This window comes from Lepidothrix coronata, unplaced genomic scaffold (genome assembly GCF_001604755.1).
Source record: "Lepidothrix coronata isolate B3197 unplaced genomic scaffold, Lepidothrix_coronata-1.0 Scaffold34, whole genome shotgun sequence".
Taxonomy (NCBI): Eukaryota; Metazoa; Chordata; class Aves; order Passeriformes; family Pipridae; genus Lepidothrix; species Lepidothrix coronata.
The window spans coordinates 507524-530699 of NW_016690214.1; the positions used below are offsets into that span (position 1 = coordinate 507524).

General features: G+C 67.1%; 1 protein-coding gene and 1 long non-coding RNA gene across 2 annotated transcripts in view; one reads left to right on the forward strand and one right to left on the reverse strand.

Moving 5' to 3' along the window:
* Positions 1–1984: 1984 nt before the first annotated feature.
* Positions 1985–23170, forward strand: BAHCC1 (BAH domain and coiled-coil containing 1). The gene is made up of 26 exons (XM_017812040.1): positions 1985–2159; positions 8623–8802; positions 9570–9692; positions 9949–11571; positions 11651–11756; positions 12146–12354; positions 12439–12602; positions 12950–13159; positions 13548–13905; positions 13987–14736; positions 15413–15597; positions 15719–15855; positions 15982–16083; positions 16719–16833; positions 16940–17111; positions 17510–17665; positions 17932–18257; positions 18722–18829; positions 18929–19182; positions 19283–19358; positions 19446–19554; positions 19637–19759; positions 19842–20009; positions 20332–21482; positions 22053–22289; positions 22904–23170. Exons 1-26 carry the CDS (start codon positions 1985–1987, stop codon positions 23108–23110), a joined length of 7524 nt encoding a protein of 2507 aa, XP_017667529.1. The 3' UTR covers positions 23111–23170.
* Positions 2702–23176, reverse strand: part of LOC108495872 — a 27415-nt gene continuing 6940 nt past the window's right edge. The window contains exons 2-5 of the long non-coding RNA XR_001874257.1: positions 10716–10718; positions 9671–9675; positions 8177–8184; positions 2702–2712 (exon numbers count right to left, since the gene is read on the reverse strand). This is a non-coding gene — a long non-coding RNA (uncharacterized LOC108495872). The remainder of the gene's footprint in view (positions 2713–8176; positions 8185–9670; positions 9676–10715; positions 10719–23176) is intronic.

A 23176-nucleotide genomic window follows, 5' to 3' on the forward strand; every position in this document is an offset into this window, starting at 1 on the left:
GGTTTTCTGTTTCTGTTTCTTTTTTTTTTTTTTTACGCCTTAACAATTTTTTTTGGCGTTATTTATTTTGGTTCTTTTGGGCATTAATTTTTTTTTCTGTTTTGTTTTGCGTTTTCAGCATTATTTTTATTTGCGCTTTGCGCTTTATGTTTTTTTCTTTGCTTTCCTGGATTTATTATTTTTAAATTTTTGGGCGTTAATTATTTTGCATTTTGGCCTTTTATTTTTTTTCATTCTTTGTACATTTCCTTTTTTATTTTTTTTTGCATTTTTTCCCCACTATTTATTTTTCGCTTTATTTGTTTGCACCCAAATATTTTTTTTTGCATCTTTCCGGCATCAAAATATTTTCTCCGTTCTTCTCTTTCCTTCAAAAATATTTTTTTCTCTTCACCTTTTTCTACCAGAATATTTTCCCCTGTATCTCTTTCCACCAAAATATTTTTCCCCTTCGTGTTTTCCCATTAAAACATTTTTTCCCCTTTCGTCTTTTTATGTTAAAACATTTTTTGCTGTTAAAACTCGTCGCTTTAAAGCGCTTCGCCTTAAAATTTTGTCCATTAAAAATTTTGTGCGTGAAAACATTTGTTCATTAAATCATTTGCTTATCAAACGCTGCTTCACTGAACCGTTTGCGCCTTCAAACATTTTCGCACCGAGCCCTTTTCGCCTTAAATTTTTCGCTTTAAATATTTTCCTCCTTTCGATTAATTCACGTTAATTTTTTTCGCTTTACATTTATTTTTTTTACATCAATAAAAAAAACACTTTTTTTTTTTTTATATGCGTAATTTTGTTCGGTTCTATTGAGGAAAACACACGTTATTTTTTTTTTTTTTCCCCCGGCCCGTGTTTCTCGCCGCGGGGCTCGGCCCAGCACTCCTCCCCGGTGCCCGCGGCCCCGGCCGGGCCCCCCCCGGGGCCCCCCGCGCCCCCCGGCCGCGCTCGCCGCCCCGCGCCCCTTTGTTCGCCGCCGCCCGGCCCGTGCCCGGCTCCCCCCGCAGGATCGGGCCCCGCGGCCCCGGCGCTGCCAGAACAATGACCCGGCGGGCGGGAGCCGCGGCCGGGCACCGGCACGGACCGAGAACCGGGGCCGGGACTCCGCGGCGACACCGGGAAACCGGGGCAGGGCACCGGGGAAATAACCGAGGAACCGCGCAGAGGAGGGGTCCGGGCACCGGGAAATACCGGGGAAGTGGGGCTGGAGGGAAACCGGGGAGATACCGAGGAATCGGGGCTGGGGACGGAAGGAAGGAAATAGTGGAAGCGCAGCGAGGGAGGCGCCGAGCACCGGGGACACAACGGGAACCGGGGGAGCCGAGGGCGAGCGGGGGCCGAGCCTCGGGGAGATACGGTCGGTGAGCCGGGGGAGATAGAAGAACGGAGCGCCGGGAAACTGGAGCTCGGCAGCGGGGAGGAAGGGCCGGAGCAGCGGGAACCGGGCCCCGAGCTGGGGGTGGCCGTGCCCGGGCTCCGGGGGATTGGGGTCGAGAACCGGGGACACCGGATAAAGGAGGGGGGGGCTGCGCTCCGGGAGCACCCGGAACACGGGGGGGGGGCTGTGCCTTCAGGAAACTGGGCACCACGAACTGGGGGTGCTGGGAAAGCTGGGGGCTGCAAACCGGGGGTACCGGGGAAAGGGGAGCCGTGCTCTGGGGATGGCGGGGAAACGGGGACCGTGCACCGGCAGTGCCGGGGAAACCGCGGCCCTGCGAGACGGAGAGAGAGGGAGCTGTGCACTGGGCAAACTGGGAGTAGGGTGCTGGGCGAGCGGGTTTGGGGCTGTGGGGAGGGCCGTACCCCCAGCCTGGCCGTGCTCTCACTCTCTCCTTTCTCTCCCCCGTGCCAGGAGCGGAGGATGAGCCGACAGCCCCGGTGCGGAGCGCGGCAGGACGCCCGCCGAGCCAGCCCGGCGCGGCGCTGAGCATCGCCCACCAGCCGTGTCGGGGTCCCGCCGAGCCCCCCGCGGGTGGGTGCCCCCGGCATGGACGGCCGTGACTTCGCGCCCCCGCCGCGGCTGCTGTCGGAGCGGGGCAGCCTGGGCCACCGGCACGGCTCCGGGCGCGTGGCGGGGTCGGCACACGGGGCCGTGCAGCCCCCCGGACACTTCCAGCCCACCAAGTACTTTCCGGCGCCCATCTCCATGGCCACGCACACAGGTCAGAGGGCGCGATGCGGCCGCGGCGCGAGGGGCCGGGAGGGGTGTGGGGGGCTCGGCACGGCACCGGGAGCTCGGCCTCCCTTTGTGCCGATCCCGCTGTCACTGCGCCTGGTGGTTTGGGGTGAGGACTCACACACACACACGGGGACACGGGGGATGTTCCCCCACCCCGCTGCTCCGCCGGCACGGGAGGAGCGTGGCCCCTGGGCCGCTCTGGCGAGATCCCAGTGCCTGGACAAACGGGCGCGCTCGGGGGAACGAGGAGGCCGTTATGTGCGGGGCCGTGGGGCGGCGGTGGAAGGTCACCGAGCCCTGGCTTGATGTTGGGCACCGAAGTGTCAGGGTGCGAAGGGGTTCGTGGCGCGTGTTTGCCGCCGGGGCCGGACAAAGCGCGGCACACGGCTGAGCCCCGCACGGGCAACCGGCACTGCCGAGGGGTCACCGCATCCGGCGGCCACGGCCAGCTGCCCCCGTGGCTTTGTCTGCGGCATGTGCTCGGCTGCAGCCGGGCAGGGCTGAACTGGGGTGCACTGCACCTAAACTGGGGTTCACTGCATGGAGGGCTTTGAGTGTGCAGCCAGCGGGGCCCCTGCTGCCACCGCTGAGCTCCGGGATGGAGCTGGAGCGGGAGCAGGGCTGGAGCGGGTGCAGGGTTGCTGGCTCGGCGCGGTGCAGCACCGGGGCCCCCTGCTTCCCGCCGGCGCGGGCGGTTGTCTGGCCACGGCACGGCGGCAGCGCCGGTTATTGTCGCCGCCTTGATGAGCTGTGAATACTAATAAAATTATATCTGCTTTAATGGGATTACAATTAGTGCGTGGATTAGGGCGGGGGGCACGGCCGGGCCGGCGCGGGGGGGGGGGGGGGGGGGGGGGGGGGGGGGGTGGCAGCAGCGGGGGCTCCTGGAAGAAGGCAGAAACCGGGGGGCACCGGGGGGTGCCGGGGAGGTAGTGCTGGATCGGGCCCGCGGCCGGGGCGGTTTCGCTTTGTGCCGGCGGCCTCACTGCCGGGACCACCGCCGGGCTGAGGGGGCCACCCTGGCTTCCCCCTGCTTTTGGGGACCGTGGGGCGTGGTGGGGGCTTGGAGCCTGTCCCCAGGGTGGGGGGTTGGGATGGGGGCTCGACTGCTCTCCGGCTCACAGTGGCCGTACGGGGGATCCCGGGGGGACGCCAGCGCTGGGTGCTGCTGGCTTCTCTCCGGCTTCCCTCCGGCTTCCCGGCGTGGCGGTGTCCCCGTGCTGGACCCTCACACCCACCGGGGCCTGGGCGACACATGGGAGCCCGAACGCACCGGAGGTTGTTAAAATAACATGGATCTGGCTAAAAATACCCCGGCAGAAACGCGCCGAAAAAAAAAAAACAGAGAAGCCAAACCCAACAACAGAACGAGCTAAAAATATTCCGGCTTTGGCAGGGCCGGCGCAGCCGGAGCGCTTCCCAGCGAGCTGCGCTCCGCAGCTCCACACGGCTGGAACGCCGCTGGGGCGGATAAACCGGATAATTTAGTGGCCGGCGCAGTGCCGGCGGGAGGGGGGTCCCTGTCCCCAGCACCCCGCGTCCCCCCAGCATGGCCCAGCCACGGTGCCGGCAGCCGTGGCAGCGTGGCGTGGTAATTAACGCCGATGATTGATAATTACCCCACCCAGTGCACGGAGCCAGCCCGCGGTTGGCCGTGGCGTGGCGATGCCGGCGCGGCACGCGGCACCCGAGGGGCACGGCGAGACTGGGGGGCTCCGGCCGCACTCCCCCAAATGGCTCCCGGCGTGGGGCCGGACTACACCTCCCAGGAGCCTTTGCTGGGGCCAGCGGCCTCCCTGGGAATGGGAGATAAAAGTGTTTTCCTTGATTTTATTAAAGCCGTAACTCAGGGCCGCGCGTTGCTGGAACTGAACGCTCCGGCCGGCGTCAGGTTTGGCACCGGCACTGGGTGGATGATGGCAGGGGGCTGGGGGGCTGTGGCACTGCCTGGTGCTGGGAGATCAGGGACCCCCAGAGCTGCCTGAGCCCACCCAGACCGGGTGCAGCCCCCACACCCCGATTGCGGTGGGTCCCACCACCCCGACACACCCTGTGCCGAGCAGGGCCGGGGGTCCCAGTGCCTCTGCCACAACCAAGGGGTGGGAAACTCTGGCTGAGCCGCGCTGGGGCCTGGATGTGATTTTTGTCCTTCGGATGTTTTTCTGGACTAGTGGGGAGTTGTGACTGCGCCGGGCTGATCGTCACTGTGGCCGAGCCCTCGGCACACGGCCTTGGGGAACGGCGGCGCCGGGTTTGCTGGGAGCAGCGCGGCCGTGCCGGCGGGCGGCTTGACCCCGGGGGTGCCGGTGTGCATCTCGGTGCTGGCCTGTAGCCTGGCCTCAGCAGTGCCGGTGTGCATCCCGGTGCCAGTGTGCAGCCTGGTGCTGGCATGCAGCCTGGCCATGACAGTGCAGGTCCCAGTGCACATCCCGGTGCGGGGTTTGCATCCCGGTGTGCATCCCGGGGCCGTGAGTCGGTGGCTGGATGTGCTCCCACACCTGTCCCCTCCCTGGATTACGCTGCAGACCGGGTGCTGTGCGGTTCCCTGACGTGGCTTTGGGGGGGATCCGTGGGGAGGTGGTGGTGGGGACAGTGCCTCTGGCCGGGTGGTGACACAGGGCCAGGTGCCAGCACTGCAGCCGCTCCGCATCGCTGCTTCCCTGGAGACAGGTCTCATGAGGGGCTGGAGGCTGAGGTACGGCTCTGGCACAGCTCTGGTGCGGCTCTGGTACAGCTCTGGCACAGCTCTGGTATAGCTCTGCTGCAGGGGCTCGCCGCTCCCCTCGACCCCCTGAGCCAGCCCGGCCATGCCGCCGCATTTCCAAAGTGAGTGTCAAAGTTAAACCAGATTTGACCATTAACTGGGCTGCTCCTCGGCAGCCACGAGGGGCAGGGGGCCACATGCGTGGCCAGCAGGATGTGCAGGTCCCCAGATCCCACCGGATCACCCTGGGTCTTGCAGAATCATTCCCGAGTGGTTCCACTGTTCCTTAGTCATGAGCTGCATCCACGCGGAGACGCTACCACGTGCCGGGCCCTGGGGGGACGGGCAGCTGCTGCCAGCCCTTGTTGCTGCTCAGGGGACACGGGGGGTGGGGGTGGGCTCCACGGAGAATCTGAGAATTCCTAGAACTCCCTTGGCCCTGCCTGCACCTCACCTGCCTCACAGCATCACCCCAGGGCAGGGTCTGACCCCGCTGGGTGCTGGGGTCCCTCCTGGAGGGAGCAGGGGGGCATGAGTCCTGGTAGCCCCTTGGGGTCACTCCCTCCTGGGACCCTGCACTTGTGACATTCAGTGACACGGGGTCACCATGGTCCCCACCTTTTGGGGGTTTCCCCAGGGGTGTAGTCCACATACTTGCTGTCTGCGTGTCCAGCCAGGGCTGGACCCTCCCTGGCTTCCCAGTGCTCCAGAAATGGTTTTGCACAGAATGTGTGTGTCAGGTTGTGCGGTGGGTGTGCAAATAGTCTGTGCAGGCAGCGTGCACTGAGCACATGTGTGTGCCAGCCGTGCCAGTGGTGTGTGCCAGCCGTGCCAGGAGTGTGCACCACCCTTGTGATCGCCGTGCACACGCAGCCCTGGTGAGTGTGCAAGCGCAGAGTGCGCAGCAGCTCCAGCCAGGACAGCTACCTGTAGCCCTCTGGAGCAGATAACCCATCAGATAACGCTGGGATTGCCCCCCTGGCTCCTTCGGGCACGTTCCGGCAGCGTTTCACCATCACGGCGTTCGTTTAGTGCCGTAACAATATGGATTCAGCTGGAATTACAGCACCGGGGGAGCCAGAGCCTGTTTATTCCCTGTTTGCCAGATTTTTAAAGGGGTTGTGTGGGTTGTGAACTCCGAGGGGGGGGGAGCTGGGGGCTGCACCCCACCCCCTACCTGGCTCGGGGAACCCCAGGGTGCCAGGCTGCGGCGTGAGGGTCCCTGCCAGCTCCCAGCCCTCCGCCCGTGGCCCTGGCTCCGTTAGGAATGTTCCAGCCCTGAAATAGCTGAGGGAGAAACCCAACCCTCTGCACGTCCCCCCTGCCACCGCCGCGGGGACCCGGGGGCTGTCACCACCTTGGGGACCCCAGAGCAGCCATAGGGTCAACCCCCCCGGGGCCACAGCCCCTCCCACACACCCCGGCCCTGAAACTTTCTGCCTTCCCGGAAAATTCCCATCTGCGCCACACTTGGAGCGGGGGCGAGGAGCAGCTGTAGGGAGGGGAGCACCTCTTGTTGCCCCCCACGGGTCCCCCCAGTGACCTGCCTGCACCCGCAACCCCCCGGCACTGTTGTTGCAGCCGTGCTGAGACCTGGCACACTTGTCACACGTGTGACTCTCTGTGGATTTGGGGCCAAGGGAGGTTTCGTGCTGGAGCCGGGAGCGATGCCGGCGGGGCTGAGTCACGGCACTGGCCTCAGGGAGCCCGGCCAGGGAGTTCCCAGGGTGACGCTGCCGGGGGGCAGCAGGGGGGGCCAGGGTGGGACCCCGCAGCCCATCTGTCCCCTGCTGGCAGCCAGCCCTGCGCTGCTGTGCCCGTCCTGGCACGGGGCTCCTCCAACACTGGTGGCTCATCGTTGACGTGAGTTGTGCATGGTCTCAGGAACCTGTGGCACAGGGCTGCTCTGACACTGTGGGCTCATCGGTGACACGAGTTGTGCACGTTCTCGAGGACCTGTCCCTGTCCTCGCTGTCAGCATGGCTGGAGGGGGCAGGATGGGGGCTTCTCCCTACCCATGCTTTGTGGTGAGCCGTGGCAGAGCACAAGTGTGCCAGGGGCCGTGGTGAGCAGGCGTGCGAGGCGGGTGGGAATGTGGGAATGGCAGTGCTGGCCGAGCGCACCGGGGGACCCGTGAGTCAGCGGGTGGGCGGGGGGGAGCGGCGGCCCCATGGCCCCCCCGGGACATCCCAGCCCCACCGCCTTTGGGGCGGGGTGGGGGGTTATTTTCTTCCAACCCTTTCCACGGCTTCCAGAAAAGTCTTGTTCTGGAAACCTCGGCTTCCCGCCCGGCACAGCCGCCCAGCACGCTGCCGGCTCCACGCCTGCACGGGGTCCCCCGGCACAGCTGGGGTGCAGAGGTGGGCTGGCTGCAGGCAGCACCGGGCAGGGATCTCCCGGGATGCATTGGCACAGTGGGATGTGCCCACCCATCCTGGTGCGTGTCCGGTTCCCAGGGCTGCGGCCGTGCCCCCGGCCCACGCGGTCCTGCCCAGCTCGGCCTCTCCGCGGAGGAAGGAGCGAAGCTGCCTGAAACCACATCCCGACACTCATCCCAGAGGCATCCCGGCGGGATTAGCCGGGGAGCGTGGGCTGGCTTAGAGAGCAAAGCATCGCTTCCTGCCCCGGCCGGGCGGGCGGCCAGCCCGCGCTCCGCGCCACGCCACGCGCGCCGAGCCGTGCCGAGCTGTGCCGAGCCGTGCCATGGCCACGCCGGCACACAGGGTCATGGGGACCAGGGCCGTGCAGTGAGGGGCAGCTGCTCCCCCATCCCCATTTCCCCTATCCTGGCTCCCCCCATCCCGGCTCCCCCCGCCCGGCCGCTGGCCACCAGCTCCAAAGTTTCCACCATGATCTCACGGTTTGGCTGGGATGGGAGCAGGATGGGGGGCGGGATGGGGAGCGCTGGCCATGGGCCTCCCCAGGGGTGCTGGGGGCCCCCCCAGGCTGTGGGGGAGGTGGTGGGGTCAGGATGGGAGCTGCCCCTGCCCCTCCTTGCACACGTGTGTGCCCATACATGTGTACAGACATACGTACACACTTACATGTGTACACACATTGCGTGGCACAGCCTTGGGCCCCTGGACCTTGGGATTGTCCCAGCACTGGGAGCAGCTGCGTGGGGAGCCACACACATGTGCAAAGCCTCCTGTGTGCCAGCACACGTGTGTGCTCTCAGGGCACGCACAGGGCAGGGCACCAGTGCCCCTTACACGGCTCTGCTACCTCTCACACGCCCTGGTGCAGTGTGGGGCTGGGGGACGTGAGGGGCACGAGGGCTGCGATCGCACAAGGACCACGTGTGCTCACGGGGGATGTGTGTGCACGAGGGATGTGATGGCACAAGGGCTGTGGTCACGAGGGACATGATCACGAGGGACATGTGGCTCACAGGCCACGTGTGCACAAGGGATGTGGTGGGTGCTCAAGGGCCATCCGTGCACGAGGGACGTGTGAGCACGAGGGAGGTGATCATGTGAGGGACGTGTGTGCTCCTGGACTGCGTGTGCACGAGGGACACAACGACACGAGGGACACGCGTGCTCAGGAGGGCTGTGTGTGCACAGGGGATGCACCAGTGCCGAGTGGGCTGCACAGCCCCCTGGGAACCGTATGCACACGTGTGTGCAGGAGGGGGCACGGCGGGTCATGTGTGTGAGCAGGGCCTGTGCAGCCCCCCAGCTGCATCCTCAACCCCCCCAGATGTGTCCTCGGCCCCCCTGACTGTGTCCTCTCCCCACAGCCGGCAGCAGCCTGATGGGGAGCGCCCCCCCATCCTCCTTCATGGGGGGCTTCCTGAGCAGCAGCCTGGGCTCGGGGGGGCCCAGCCACCCTGCCGGCCCCGCCGCCTCCCCCCCAGAGCCAGCCTTCTGCGGGCCCCACTCCGGCACCTCCCAGATCTGGTTCTCCCACTCCCACGAAGGTGAGTGGGCACCGGGACGTGGGTGGGTCAGGGAGTCCCTGTGGGTGGTGAAGATGTGGCCGGGGCTCTGCCCAGTACCAGTGGGCCATGTCCCACCGGTGCCTGTGTGGATGGGATCCAGGCCCCCTGGACAACTGCTTCAGGGTGATGATGTGGGTACAAGCAGCACTGTGCCCCAAATACCCCCTGGGCATCCACGGGAACCAGGCTCAGCCCCCACAGTTGGGGTTTGGGGTGTCTGGAGAGGCTCATGCAAGGCTGCAGACCCCCAGCCTGGGAGCTGGGCTGAGGCCGGGCCAGCTTGTGTCACTGGTGATGACGGGGCAGGTGACAGCGTGGGGACCCCCAGGGCAGCCCTGGTTCAACTGACTCCCCTTGCCCCCCCCGTCCTGCTGGCGTCCCCATCCCGCCGGAGGAGCGGGAGCGGGGCGGCGGTGCTGGCGCGGGGCCCTGGCAGCCGGCCCGGCTGGTAGTTTGACCGGCTGCCAGCTGGCTCCCGGCGTTCGGGGGGGCACGGGGGGACGGGGACGGGCAGCGCACGCGGCTGACGGACAGCCCGCCCGGGCCGTGCCGAGCCGAGCCAAGCACGGCCACTGCTGACACGAGGCTGGGGGGGCCTCAGCCCCCTCCCCGGTGGCTCCCGGAGGGCGTGGGGGGTCCCAGCATGGAGGGGATCACGGGCTCTGCAGGGCGTTCCCAGCCAGAGCGCTGTGGGTTGGGGTGCTGGGTGATGTGCCACCCCAGCCCCCATGACCCTGTGCCCCCAGCCCCGGGGTACCCCCGCTTCTCTGGGAGCTTGGCCTCCACCTTCCTGCCCATGGGCCACCTGGACCACCACGGCAACGGCAACGTGCTCTACGGCCAGCACCGCTTCTACGAGAGCCAGAAAGGCAGGTACCGGGGCCGCCAGGGTACCAGGGTCCCCTGTGAGAGTGCGTGTCCCCAGCTGGGCAGGGTTAGGGGGCTCAGTGCCTGTCCCACTGCTGGTGTCGGAGTGGGGGGCTGGTGCCAGAGCAGATGCCCAGTGCTTGGGCAGCGGGTGGGGTGGTGGGCATCTGTCCCTTCATCCCACTCCTCCTCTCATTGGCACGACCAGCGGTTGGGTGGGGGGTCCGTGGGGGTCTCATGCGTTACCCTCCCCTCCAGATAACTTCTACCTGCGGAACCTTCCGGCGCAGCCCCCCCTGCTCCCTGCCAGCCACGGCTTCCCTGGCATCACCCGTGCCGCCCCCGGGCCCCCCGCCAGCTCCTGCAGCCGGGAGCGGGACACCGGCCCCCTGCCCAAGACCCCCAAGGACTACGAGCGCTTCCTGGTGGGCAAGGAGAAGGGGGGCAAGGGGGACCCCAAGGAACGGCTGCCCGAGGAGGACCCCAAGGAGCGGCACAAGGCGGTGCTGCCTGTGCCGCCCGAGGGGCACTGCAAGGAGGGGGTGCCGCCGCGGGGCTCCGGCGATGGGCGCCCCAAGCCCTTGGCCTCGTGCCTGCTGGGTGCCAAGGGGCTGGACGGTGACGGCACCCGCGCGGCGCTGCCCAGCTGTGCCGGGAATGCCCTGCCCCGCGCCACCCGCTGCGCCCCCAAGGAGCGGGAGCCGGGGGTCCCCGAGGCACCACAGCCCTACGGCGAGGCCGTGGAGCGGCGGCAGATGCTGCACCACGCCGTGTCCTACGCCGTGCCCGCCGCCGGCTCCTTCCCCTGTCTCCCGCTCCACGCCGGCCCCGAGGTGCTGTGCCCGCTGCCCGAGCCCCCCACCCGCGAGCTGAAGCTGAGCGGGGCCACGCTGGTGCCCTCGGTGGGACCCCCGGCGGACAAGAGCCGCTCGTTCCAGGTGGAATCTGGCGGGATGGAGCGTGGGGACGGCAAGGAGCGGCACACCGAGGCGGGCACCGAGCCCTACGGTGCCCCCTTCCACCACCCGCTGAAGGCCGAGGGGTCAGCAGAGCGGCGGCTGGACTGGGGGGCTCCTGGCACCCGACTGAAGGGGCTGGAGTACCTGGGGGGCGGCGCAGCTGAGGGACCCCCCTTCTCCAGCCGGTGCCCGGCACCCAAGGGGGGGCTGGAGAAGAGCTACTTTGAGGTGCCACCAGCCCCCGACTGCTCCCGTGCCCCCCGCCCCGACCCCCTGGGCGTCCGCGTCGGCCCCTCCTGCTGCACTTTAGAGAAGGGCCCCCCCAAGGACCCCCCGGCCCAGAAGGTGGCTCGGATCCGGCACCAGCAGCACCCCGAGGCGGAGGCGGCCGAGGGCAAGCGCAAGCCCCTGGAGCTGGGTGCCCTGGGCTACAGCGGGCACCCCCTGCCCCCCTGGGGGGTGCAGGGCCAGGGACCCCCCTTGGCCGTGACGGAGGAGCGGAAGGGGGGACCCTACCTGGACCCCTTCGGTACGGGGCTGGTGCGGGCGCAGGAGGTGCCCAACGCCCCCGACGAGGTCTCGGCCATGAAGAACCTGCTCAAATACAGCAACGGGGCCCTGCTGGGGGGGCAGAAGGGCCCCCCCTTTGTGGGGCTGGCGGGCACCAAGGGCAGCTGCGCCCACCAGGACGCCAAATTCCCATCGGGGAAGGGGCAGCTGGAGCTGGAGCGACCTGACTGTGCCCGCGGCCGGGAGCACGAGGCGCTGGGCCCTGGCGGCACCGAGGGCGAGGTGCGGCAGCCGCCCGTGGGCATCGCCGTGGCCGTGGCACGGCAGAAGGACACGCTGGGCCGCCACGAGCCCTACGGCAACGGCGGCACCGGGGGCACCGGGCGGCAGCGGGCGGCGGCCGGAGTCAAAGGTAAGGGCTGGGGAGGGGGCCGGGGGTGGCAGGGGGCTGGTGGTGCCACACTGATGTCACTGTGGTGTCCCCGTGGCAGCGGGCACCGCACGCCCCGTGCACCTGATGGAACTGGAGGCTGAGGAGGAGCGGGGCCGGCTGTGCGAGGAGCGCCTGGGGCTGCCCGGGAGGGACATCCTGCTCCAGTGAGTGAGGGGGGACTGGGGGGGCTGCTGGGGGCAGGGGGAAGATGGGGGTCCCTGGGGTGCAGGGAGGGACATGGGAGACCCTGGACTTCCTCTTGGGAATGTGGGGTTGGAAGAGGGGGTCCCTTTGGGTGTTTTTGGGGGTACGGGGCAGGGTGATGGGGTTCCTGTGCTTTTGGGGGTACATGGTGGGACCTGGTGGTCCATGTGGGTGTTGGTGGTCATGCAGATGTGGGAGATGGGTCCCTTTTCGGGGTGCAGGGGAGAGTGATGGGGTTCCTGTGGGTGCTGCTGAGGGTGCAGGGGTGGGAGACGGGGGTCCTTGGGGGTGCAGGGGAGGGTGATGCCAGTGCTGCCCCCACACTGTGTGTATCCCCCTCTTCCCGCAGGGACAGCAAGGACCTGGTGGAGTTTGCCCGGATGCACCCGTCGGGGGGGTGTCCCGGGGAGCTGACCCCACACCTGATGATGGCGGGGGGCTCGTCACTGCCGGCGGGGCAGCTGGGGGGGGACCCCGCCGCCCACGCCCACCCTGCGCACACGCACTGGCTGCCCCGCACCCGCAGCCCCTCCATCTGGATGGGGGGGCACTCCTACGGTCAGTGGGGGGGCTCTGGGGGGGCTGGGTGGGTGCTGACCCCCCACAGTGGGGTGCTGACAGACCCCTCCTCCATCCCTGCAGGCATCGGGCACCCGGCACTGCACCAGAACCTGCCCCCCGCCTTCCCCACCTCCATGCCCAGTGCCATGCAGCCCGTGTTCCCCCTCGCCCAGGACCCCCCCGCCCAGCTCGTCATCCTCCCCACGGAACCCCCCGCCCACGGCACCCCCCACACGCTGGGTAAGGCTGGGACCCCCACTTTGTGCTGGGGAGGGGAATCCTGGGTGCTGAGTGGGGCTGTGGGAGAGGAGATGGGGTCCTTGGGGGTGTAGGGTGGGAGATGGGGATCACTGGAGTTACTTCTGGGGGTTTGTGGGTCGGTAGTGAGTTTTCTGTGGGTACTGTTGTGGCTGCAGGGTGCTTTTGGTGGAACAGGGGAGCGTGTTGGGGTCCTTTCAGGTACCTTTGGGAGTCTAGGGGCGGGAGATGCAGGTCCCTTCAGGTGCTGCCAGGGTTGCAGGGCTCAGGTTCGGCACCACTGTGGTCTGTGGGGTGACCCCGAAGTGGCTCCCCAATTGACTCCCTACCCTCTGCAGCCGACGTGATGGACCAGGCATCGCTGTGGCCCCCCATGTACCCGGGCCGGGGTCCCAGTGCCCACCTGCAGCACACGGGGCAGCTGCCTGTGTACCCACGGTCGCAGTTCCTGCGGCAGCAGGAGCTCTACGCCCTCCAGCAGCAGCAGCAGCAGCAGCAACGGGCAGCCCAGGCCCTCGAGATCCAGCGCCAGGCACACGGCCAGGTGCCAGGGGGCTGGGGGATGTTGGGGGGCTGGGGGTGGAATGGGATGTGGGGCTGGCTGGAGGATGTGAGTCAGGATGGAGGTTGGGGTGGAGGGTGGGGATGTGGGGCTGGATGTGGAGGTTGGGATGGGAGATGTGGGGCAGCGCTGGGAGGCTGGGAACAGGCAGAGGAGCAGGGGCTGGGCAGAGATGTGGGACTCGGATGGGGGGTGGGGTTATAGGGTGCTGGGCTGGGTGGTGAGGCAGGAGTCTGGGCCATTGATCTGGGCTGTGTGGGGCTGGATGAGGCTGTGGGATGCAGGGCTGGGCTGTAGGATGGCAGGCTGTGGGGCAGGGACCAGGCTGTGGGGCAGGGGCTAACCCATGTCACCTCGTTGTCTCCCACAGCGGAAGCCGGAGGAGCAGCCCCTGGAGCTGGAGGAGGGGGGTCCTGAGAAGCCCCTCAAACCCTCCCACAAAGCAGTTGCCTTAAACCCCCCAGCCAAGGGCCTGACCTCGGCGGCCCCCGCGCCCCCCAAGCTCTCCCCCTGCTGCCACTCGCCGGCCCTGCGGCACCAGGCCAAGTGCCCGGTGACCCTGCCCACGGCCCCCTGCACTTTACCCGCCTGCCCCGCCGCCAGCCCGGCCGTGGCCCCCCGCTCGCCGGCTGCCAGCCCCCTGCCCACCCCCAGCAAGGGCAGCGAGGGCGAGGACGCGCGGGGTGAGGGGCAGCCCCCGCGCCGCTACCCCAAACCCCTGGAGCCAGGTGAGTCCGTGGCATCGAGGAAGAGGAGGGCAGTTGGGGGGCACCGGGGGGTCCCCGCTGATCATCACCCCCTCCCCGCAGACCTGCCCCCCGGGTATGGCTACCCCGCCGCCACCATGGGCTACCCCGCGGCGCACTCGGCCGAGCCAGCGGACCCCGACCCCGTGCACGCCGGGTCCCCCCCCGCCGAGCCCGAGCAGTCCCGGACCTTCAGCCCCACCACCGAGGCGCTGCGGGAGCCGGGCCCTCCCCGGGACCCCCCGGCCGAGGGTCCTGGGGTGCTGCTGCACCGACACCACCTGCTGCTCCCCCCGGGCCCCCTCTGCGGGGAGCGGGGGGCGGCGCCGGCTGCGGGGGGCACCGAGGAGCCCTTCGGGGGGCACCGGGAGGCGGCTCAGGGAGCACCGGAGCAGCCGGAGCAGCAGCACCCTGTGCCCGGGGTGGGGGGCTCCCCGCTGCCCCCCACTGCAGAGGAGGAGGAGGAAGAAGAGGAGGAGGAGGAAGAAGAGGAGGAGGAGGAGGAGGAGGAAGAAGAGGAGGAGGAGGAAGAGGAGGAAGGCGACAGCGATGGCTTGGAGCCGGAGGGCAGCTGCGATGAGGAGGAGGATGGTGATGTCCCCGTCAGGCACCAGGGCTGCCCGGGTGGGCTGGAGGCTCTGATCGCCGCTGGCATTGACCTGGGGGAGCTGCCAGCACTGGACGAGCCTGAGGAGCCTCCCCCTGCACCCCCTTCGCCCGCCCCCCACCCCTCAGGGATCCCCGGCATCGCCCTGCTCAGCGAACTCGCCGACCTGGAGCTGCGCCGGCGCCGCTGCGACCTGGCCAGGGAAGGTGAGTGACCTCCGGTGCCCCCATCACCTCTCAGTGCCCCCGGTGCCTGCTGGTACTCACTGGCATCCCCGGTGACCCCTGATACTCCCTGGTGACCTCAGTTGTCTCTGGTACACCCCAGAGCCTCCACGTGTCCCCGGTGCCCCCTGGTGCACCCCAGTACCCCCGGCAGCCCCTGGCACACCCCAGTGTCTCCAGTACACCCTGTTCCATGGGCATGGCAGGCTGCATTCCATGCCATGCAGGCTGCATTCCATGCCATGCTGCCATGCCATGCCCCACTCGAAGCCGGGGCTCTGCTCCAGCGCTGGCTCCAGGCAGGCGCTGGGATTCCCTCCCCGCTCGGCTTCCCCAGGGAATCCCAGGGGCCCCAGCAGGGATGGCCGCTCACTGTCCTGGCATGTCCTCATTCCTGTGGGTGTGTGGGAGTGTGGCGGGGGGGATCCCCTACTGAGTGTGGAATGGGAACACCGTGGGGTGAGGGGTTGGCTGTGGGGTCCCGCTCCCCACAGATGGGGTGACCAGATGGGGCAGAGGGGTGGCCATGGCATCCCACTCCCTACAGATGGGGTGACCAGATGGGGCACGTTATGTCCCTCCCGACCACAGCCAAAGGTCTGCTCCCAGCGTGGAGTCTGGGATGTCCTTCCTTGCTGACCCTGTCCCGTCCCCACAGGTGAGGATGAGGAGCTGCTGGCCTTCAACCTGCAGAACCTGGCCACGGTGGCGGCCGCCTGGTCGCTGGTGGAGGCGGTGGGGCGGGAGGGCAGCCCCCCCGCGCTCAGCCCCCTGCCCGCCTCGCCCCCGCCCCGCGCCCGCGTCCCCCGCCGCAAGTACACCTGGACCCCCAAAACCAAGGCCGTGAGTGTCTCCCGGCGGGGGCGGGAGGTGGGATGAGTTGTGCCCGGTCTCAACACTCCGACCAAGGCTGTTGGCACTGCCAGCGGTGCCAGCAGCCTCCAAACGCCCCCCGGCCCCCCAGGTGTGCCCGCTGAAGGCGGCCATGGAGCAGCTGAACACGCAGGAGGTGGAGGTGCGGATGCGCCTGGCCGAGCTCCAGCGCCGCTACAAGGAGAAGCAGCGGGAGCTGGTGAGGCTCCAGCGGCGCCACGACCACGAGTACGTCCTGTTCCGTCCCCTTCCTGAGGCTGGGGCAGTGCTGGCAGTTAATCCATGTGATGAGTTTGAGCCTGTCCTCAGCCTGACAGGGAGGGGGCTCTGCTCACGGTGCCCCCGGTTTTCCAGGCGTGACGAGAGCTCCCGGAGCCCGGCGCGGCGCGGGCCGGGGCGGCCGAGGAAGAGGAAACACTCCAGCACTCTGGGCAGGGCCGAGAGCCGCAAGGTCAAGTGAGTGACCGGTGCCACGGGACCCCCTCGGCCGGGGGGTCTGACCCTCCTGGTGTGCTCGGGGGCCCCCCCCATTACATCCCTATTGCACCCGCCTCCATCTCACCACAATCCCCTGCCGTGTTTGGGAGGGTTCATCCACTCATTCCCATGGAAGGTGGGAGGGTCTGGGTGGGAGCAGCATTCCATGAAGCCCCATGGCATGGGGTGACCCCCCCTTTCTAGCCCCCTTTTCCTGCCTGGCACATCCCATTCCCCATTCCCATAGTTGTTGTTCTCCACAAATCCTGTGTGCTCAGCTGAGCACTGGGAAGGTGTGTGGGAGGGTTGGGGGGTCCCAGGCCCCCCTTGTTAAATTGTTGCTAAATGGGGCCACAATTAAGATAGAAAGGAGAAAAAAATTAATTTCCAGGTTCTGTGTCACAAACTGTTGGTTGGGGTGGGGAGCAGAGCAGTGAGATGGCAGCTGGGTGGTGCAGGAGCCAGCCAGGGTGAGGTACAGGATCCATTTGGGATGGGGTGCAGGATTCCTCTGGGGGATGCAGGATGAAGCTGGGGGGTGCAGGATTACTCCAGGGGTGCAAGACCCCTCTGGGGGATCTGCAGACACCGTACCCACGCTGTGCTCCCCCCAGGGCAGTGAAGACCAGCCTGTCCCTGCTGTGTGCTGAGCTGAGGGGGGACCCCGAGCCCCAGAAGAAGAGGAGCAAACTGTCAGGTGGAACCTTCGGCAGCCTCCAGGGCTCCCCGGTGAGTCCCATGGGATCTGTGGGGTCCTACTCCCCCCTGAAATGCCCCCTGAGCCCCCGCAGAGCGGGGTCCCCTGCCCTGTGTGGTGGCTGACGGGGTGTTGCAGCTGAAGCAGAAGGTGAAGGGCAAGGGGCTGCCCCCCGGCCTCAGCCCCTTCCGCCGGAGGGATCCCAACCCCAGCGCTCGCATCCAGAAGAAGCTGAACCGACCCAAGGGCTCCAAGGGCTCCAAGTACCAGGGGCAGGACCCCGGCCCCCGGCAGCCCCCCCATTTCAGAGGCAAGACGGGCACAGGGATGGGGGTGTGGGGTTGGGATGGGGGTGTGGGGTCCGGGATGGGAACAGCAGGGCAAGATTAGGATGGGGTGCATGGTCAGGGTGGGGATCTGGTTGGGGTGTGAGGTTGGAGTTGGGGTCTGGCATGGGAACAGGGCTTCAGAGTCTGGGCTGGGTGTGCTGGGTGCAGCATGAGGATGGGGATGCAGGGTCCAACCATGGGTCTGGGGTGCGGGATTCAGCACGCGGATGGGGGTTCAGAGTCCAGCATGGGGCTGCAGAAGGTTCAGGACAGGAGTGGGGATCACACGTGACCGCAGCTCACCCCATCCTGCTCTGAGGGTGCAGGGGCCACCCCTGGGTGCACAGGGGTCCCTCACTGCTGTCCCCTGCCCTTGCAGACGAGCCCGAGGGGGACACGGACAGTGAGGACGAGGAGCCGGGGCTGTCCCTGCCCACGGGGCCGGTGGCTGTGCTGGGGCCCTCCCCGTCCTCCGTGGTGAAGATGGAGGCCAATGAGAAGGCCAAGAAGAAGAAGGAAAGGCAGGGGCTGCTAGGTAATGGGATCACCCTGGAAATGCCATGGGGCACAGGGGCAAGGACCCTGCAGTACATGTGCCAGGGCTGGGTGGGCAACTGGGGAGTATTTCAAACCCCATCACTTTTGTGGGGTGCCCTGAGCCCTGTGGCCCCTGTGCAGTGCCTGGTCCCCAGACCCCCATGGAGTGCCCCAGTCCCCCTGTGTCCTTGGGGTGTCCTGATCGGTGTGCCTCCTTGGGGTGCCCCGGTCCCTGTGGGGTGCCCTGACCCCTGTCCCCCCCAGGTCCCTGCCGCCTGGGCAGCCCCGAGGGGGAGGTGAAGATCAAGCGGCGGCCGGTGAAGCCGGGGGGTGCCGGGAAGCTGGAGAAGGTGCCGGGGCGGCGGAAGGCCGGGGGCTGCCCCGAGGGCAGCAAGAAGAAGCTGAAGGCCAAGAGCAAGGAGAGCCTGCGGCCCCCAGCCCCCGGCAGCCCCAGCCCCACGGGACCCCCCGGCAGCCTCTTTGGGGGCACGGACCCCCGGCTCCTGGGGCCACGGGACGAGGGGGTTCGGCTGGGAGAGAGGGGCAAGAAGGGCACCCGCAAGAGCAAGGGGCTGCAGGCAGCCCTCAGGGTGAGTGGGGGACTGGGTGTGGGATTCGGATGGGCTGGGGGGCACCAATGGGACCAGGACGTGCAGGGACTGAGGGTACTGGGGTCATTGGGGTTTCCAGTGAGACGGTGCAGGTGCCTGGGGTACTGGGGTAGTTGGGGGATGCTGCAGGGACCACGGGGTGCAGAGGGTGGGATGTGGGGTTTGGATGGGCTGGGGGTGCTGGGGTGGTTGGGGTGGGCACCGCTGGGACCATGGGGTGCAGAGCTGGGAGCAGGGGCTGGGGGTTCTGTGATGGTTGGGGGTGCTGGGAGCACTGGTGGGACCATGGAGTGCCAAGGGGCGGGTGCAGGTTTTGCACAGGCTGTGGGTGCTGGTGGAGATGGGAGGCACCACTGCAGGGACTGGGGTGGTGGGAGGCACACCGGGGGGGGCTGGGGTCACACTGGGGGGCCATCAGCCAGTCCTGACCCCCTGTCTTGCAGCGCAAGAACGGGGCGCTCTCATTGGCCCTCTCCCCCCGGAGCGCCAAGACCATCCTGAGCAAGGGCAAGAAACTGGCCAAGGTCAAGAGCAAAGTGGCCACCAAGCAGGTGAGACCTGGGTGGCCTCCCCCAACCCTGACACGGTCGTTCCCCCCCCCCCCCCCCCCCCTCCCCGTGCCTCCTACTCACCCCTGCCCCCTCCTGCAGTGCAAGGGTCGGGCAGTCAGCAAACTGCTGGAGAGCTTCACTGTGGAGGATGACTTCGACTTCGACGACAACAGCAGCTTCTCAGAGGAGGAGGAGGAGCTGGGGGGCTGCCTGGCGGGGGGGACACGTGAGGAGGTCCCCCACGCCTGCACCATCCAGAAGGAGGATCTGCGGGATGGGCTGCACATCCTGATCCCCAAGGAGGACAGTCTGCTCTACGCCGGCAGCGTCCGCACCATCCAGCCCCCGGACATGTGAGTGGGGGCTCCGAGGGGTCCCGGCCCTGGGGGGTGTCCCAGCCTTGCAGGGGGGTACCAAGGTGGGTGCTGAGCCCCCTCTGTGCCCCCTCCCCAGCTACAGCATCATCATCGAGGGTGAGCGGGGGAACCGGCAGCGCATCTACTCACAGGAGCAGCTGCTGCAGGAGGCGGTGAGTGGAGGCTTCTGGGGGGTCAGGGTGGGTGGTCAAGGTGGGGGTCCCCACCCTGGGGAGAGCCCAGCACGGTGCTCCCTGCAGGTCCTGGATGTGCGGCCGCAGTCGCGCCGCAGCCTCCCACCCGGCACCCGCGTCTGCGCCTACTGGAGCCAGAAATCCCGGTGCCTGTACCCAGGGAACGTGGTGCGAGGTGAGGCTGGGCAGGGAACAGTCTGTGGGGTGGGGGGTGTCAGGGACCCCCTGCCCATCCCAACAGCCCTCCCGTGCCGCAGGCTCCTCCAGCGATGAGGAGGAGGAGGACGCCGAGGCCGTGCTGGTGGAGTTCGACGACGGCGACACCGGACACATCGCCGTGTCCAACATCCGCCTGCTGCCCCCCGACTTCAAGATCCAGTGTGAGGGGCCGGGGTGGGATCACAGAATTAGGGGGGATGGGTGTGGGGCACGAGGAAGCCCTGACCCTCCTGCTCCCCACAGGCACCGAGCCCTCCCCAGCACTGCTGGTGTCCAGCTCCTGCCGGCGGGCAAAGCGGGCGTGCGGCGACGTGGGCACCCCTGGAGCGCTGCCCCCCACGCTGTGTCCGGATCACGGCCCCCAGGCCTCCCGGAATTCCGGCAGGAAGGCATCTGGCAAGGAGAAAAGCGGTATGGGGGGGCGAGGAGCACCCATGGGCTACTTGCCTGGGTGGGATGCAAGGAGAGGTGTTGGGATGGGGAGAAGGGGGCTGGGATACAGGGAAAGGTGCTGGTATACAGGAAAGGATGTGAGGGTGTGGGGAAGGGTTTTGGTGTGGGGAACAGGCACTGAGATGCAGGGAAAAGTGCTGAGATGCAGGAAAGGGAAGGAGTACTGGGATGGGTGGACAGGTACTCGATGAGGAAAGAGGTGCTGGGATGTGGGGAAGGCTGTTGGGATGCTCCCTCCGTCCATCCATCCTCTGGCTCCCCTGACCCCCTTCTCCCGCAGGCAAAGCCATGGAGGGGCTGTCGGGGGGCCGGGGGCCGGCACTGAGCGACGCCACGGCCGGGCGGCGCGGGGGGTCCCTGCTCAGCTGGGCAGCCATGGCACAGACCAAGCGGAAGGCGGTGAACAAGGGCTCGGCCGTGCTCCAGAACCTCTTCCAGGTCAACGGCAGCGCCAAGAAGCTGCGGGCCAAGGAGACCCTCTTCCCACTGCACCACCACCACCACCACCTCGCCGCCCCCGTCTTCGGCAACGCCTTCGGCGCCGACTCCTTCAGCCGCATCGCCAGCTCCTACGGCTCCTTCGGCGCCGGCGCCGGGCTGGTGCTGCCCGCGGCACAGAAGCTCCTGCGCTCCAAGAAGGCCGAGCGGCTGGAGGCGGAGGTGGGCAGGAGCGGGCGCAGGAAGGCGGCGGGCGGCGAGTTCCTGGTCAAGCTGGACCACGAAGGGGTGACGTCCCCCAAGAACAAGACGTGCAAGGCGCTGCTCTTGGCCGAGAAGGACTTCGGGGCCAGGCTGGAGCGGCCACTGGGCAGCCACAGCTACGGACACGCCGGGCTGGGTGGCCGGGAGCGGAGGGGCCGCACGGCCACGCATCCGCTGCCCGTGGGGCTGGCGCTGCGCAAGTACTCGGGGCACGGGGACTTCTCCCTGAACTGCGACAGCGACTGCCACAGCTCCTACTCGGACATGGACGAGGACGAAGACGCGGCGGGGCTGGGCGCCGACGTCCCCTCGCGCTTCATGACGCGCCTCTCAGTGTCCTCCTCTTCCTCGGGCTCCTCCACCTCCTCCAGCTCCGGCTCCATCTCCACGTCCAGCCTCTGCTCCTCGGACAATGAGGATTCCTCCTACAGCTCGGAGGACGAGGACTCGGCGCTGCTGCTCCAGACCTGCCTGTCGCACCCGGTGCCGGCGCTGCTGGCGCAGCCGGACGCACTACGGCCCAAGGGCACCGCGCCGCAGCGCTGCTTCCTGTCCAAGGCGGCCGCCGCCGGCCCCAAGGCCAAGCTCAAGCGCAAGGAGGCCCTCAGCTTCGCCAAAGCCAAAGAGTTCTCCCGGCGGCAGCGCCTGCCCTCGGTGGAAAACCGGCCAAAGATCTCCGCCTTCCTGCCCGCGCGCCAGCTCTGGAGGTGGTCGGGGAACCCCACACAGGTAAGGCGGGCACCCACCCTGCCCCCTTTCATGGGCACCCAGAGCTCGGCACAGCCACGGGCACTCACTGCTGGGTGCGCTTTGGGAGGGGAGGAGCAGGCACAGCAGAGGTGTGGGGGTGCCTGTCAGGGCACAGGGGTGCACAGAGCGAGGTGCCTGGGGTGTGGGGATGTGGGTGCGGGGACACAGGGGTGCCTGACAGGCGCTCAGGGTGCTGGGCACACCGGCTGTGACATGTGGATGCCCGTGCTGGCACTCAGGTGCCCAGCAAAAGGAGCTCGTGACATTTGGGGACAGCAGTTGCAGCACGTGGTTGCCCAGCACACAGTGCTGGTGACACCAACTGTGCCACACAGATGCAGGGGTGCTGGTGACACTGCCTGTGTCCCCTGGGCACTGGTGACATTGCCTGTTCTTTCCCTGGGCACTGGTGACACCAGCTGTGTCCCTCAGGCACAGGGCACTGCCCGGGTGCCGTGGGCATACCCGCCCTCGGTGCTGCTCTCCCCCCGCCCCGTGGTGGCGGGTTTGGGGGTCCCTGTGCCCCCCCTGAGCCCGTGTCCCCCCCAGCGGCGCGGCATGAAGGGCAAGGCGCGGAAGCTGTTCTACAAGGCCATCGTGCGGGGCAAGGAGACGCTGCGCGTGGGCGACTGCGCCGTGTTCCTGTCGGCCGGGAGGCCCAACCTGCCCTACATCGGCCGCATCGAGAGCATGTGGGAGTCCTGGGCCAGCAACATGGTGGTCAAGGTCAAGTGGTTCTACCACCCCGAGGAGACCAAGCTGGGCAAGCGCCAGAGCGACGGCAAGGTGAGGGTGGGGCTGGGGCAGCTCTGCCGGGCTGTGGTGTCAGGTGGCCACACGTCGTGCCAAGTGGTCATGTGCTGTGTCGTGTGGCCACACGCTGTGTTAAGGTGGCCGTGAGCCGTGCCGGGCAGCCCCCCACTGTGCCAGGTAGGCACACGTCGTGTCAGGCAACCCTGTGCCAGGCCAGGTAGCCACGTACCATGTCAAGTAACCATGTACCATGCCATGTGGCTGCACATCAGGTAAGGTAGCCCTGAGTCGTGTCAGGTAGCCCCACAGTGTGCTAGGTAGCCACGTGACATGTGATGTAGCTACACACCAGGCCAGGTAGACACAGACCACCGCAGGTAGCCATGTACCATGTCAGGTAGCCACATGTCATGCCAGGTACCACGTGCCATGTCAGGTGGCCACATCCCACATCAGGTAGCCATGTCCCACGTCATGCGGCCATGCACCATTCCAGCTGTGTCCCATGCCAGGTAGCCACGTCTCTTACCAGTTAGCCATGTCCCATGCCAGATAGCCATGTCCCACCTCAGGTAGCCATGTGCCACCTCAGGTGGCCACGCCAGGTGGCCACGGGCCGTGGCCGTGACGGTGCCTTGTCCCCGCAGAACGCGCTGTACCAGTCGTGCCACGAGGACGAGAACGACGTGCAGACCATCTCGCACAAGTGCCAGGTGGTGGGGCGGGAGCACTACGAGCAGCTCACGCGGGGCCGGAGGTACCAGGACCGCCAGGACCTCTATTACCTGGCGGGCACCTACGACCCCACCACGGGCCGCCTGGTGACCGCCGACGGGGTGCCCATCCTCTGCTGACCCCTCTGGGGGTGCCCACCCTCTGCTGACCCCCCGGGGGGTGCCCACCCTCTGCTGACCCCCCCA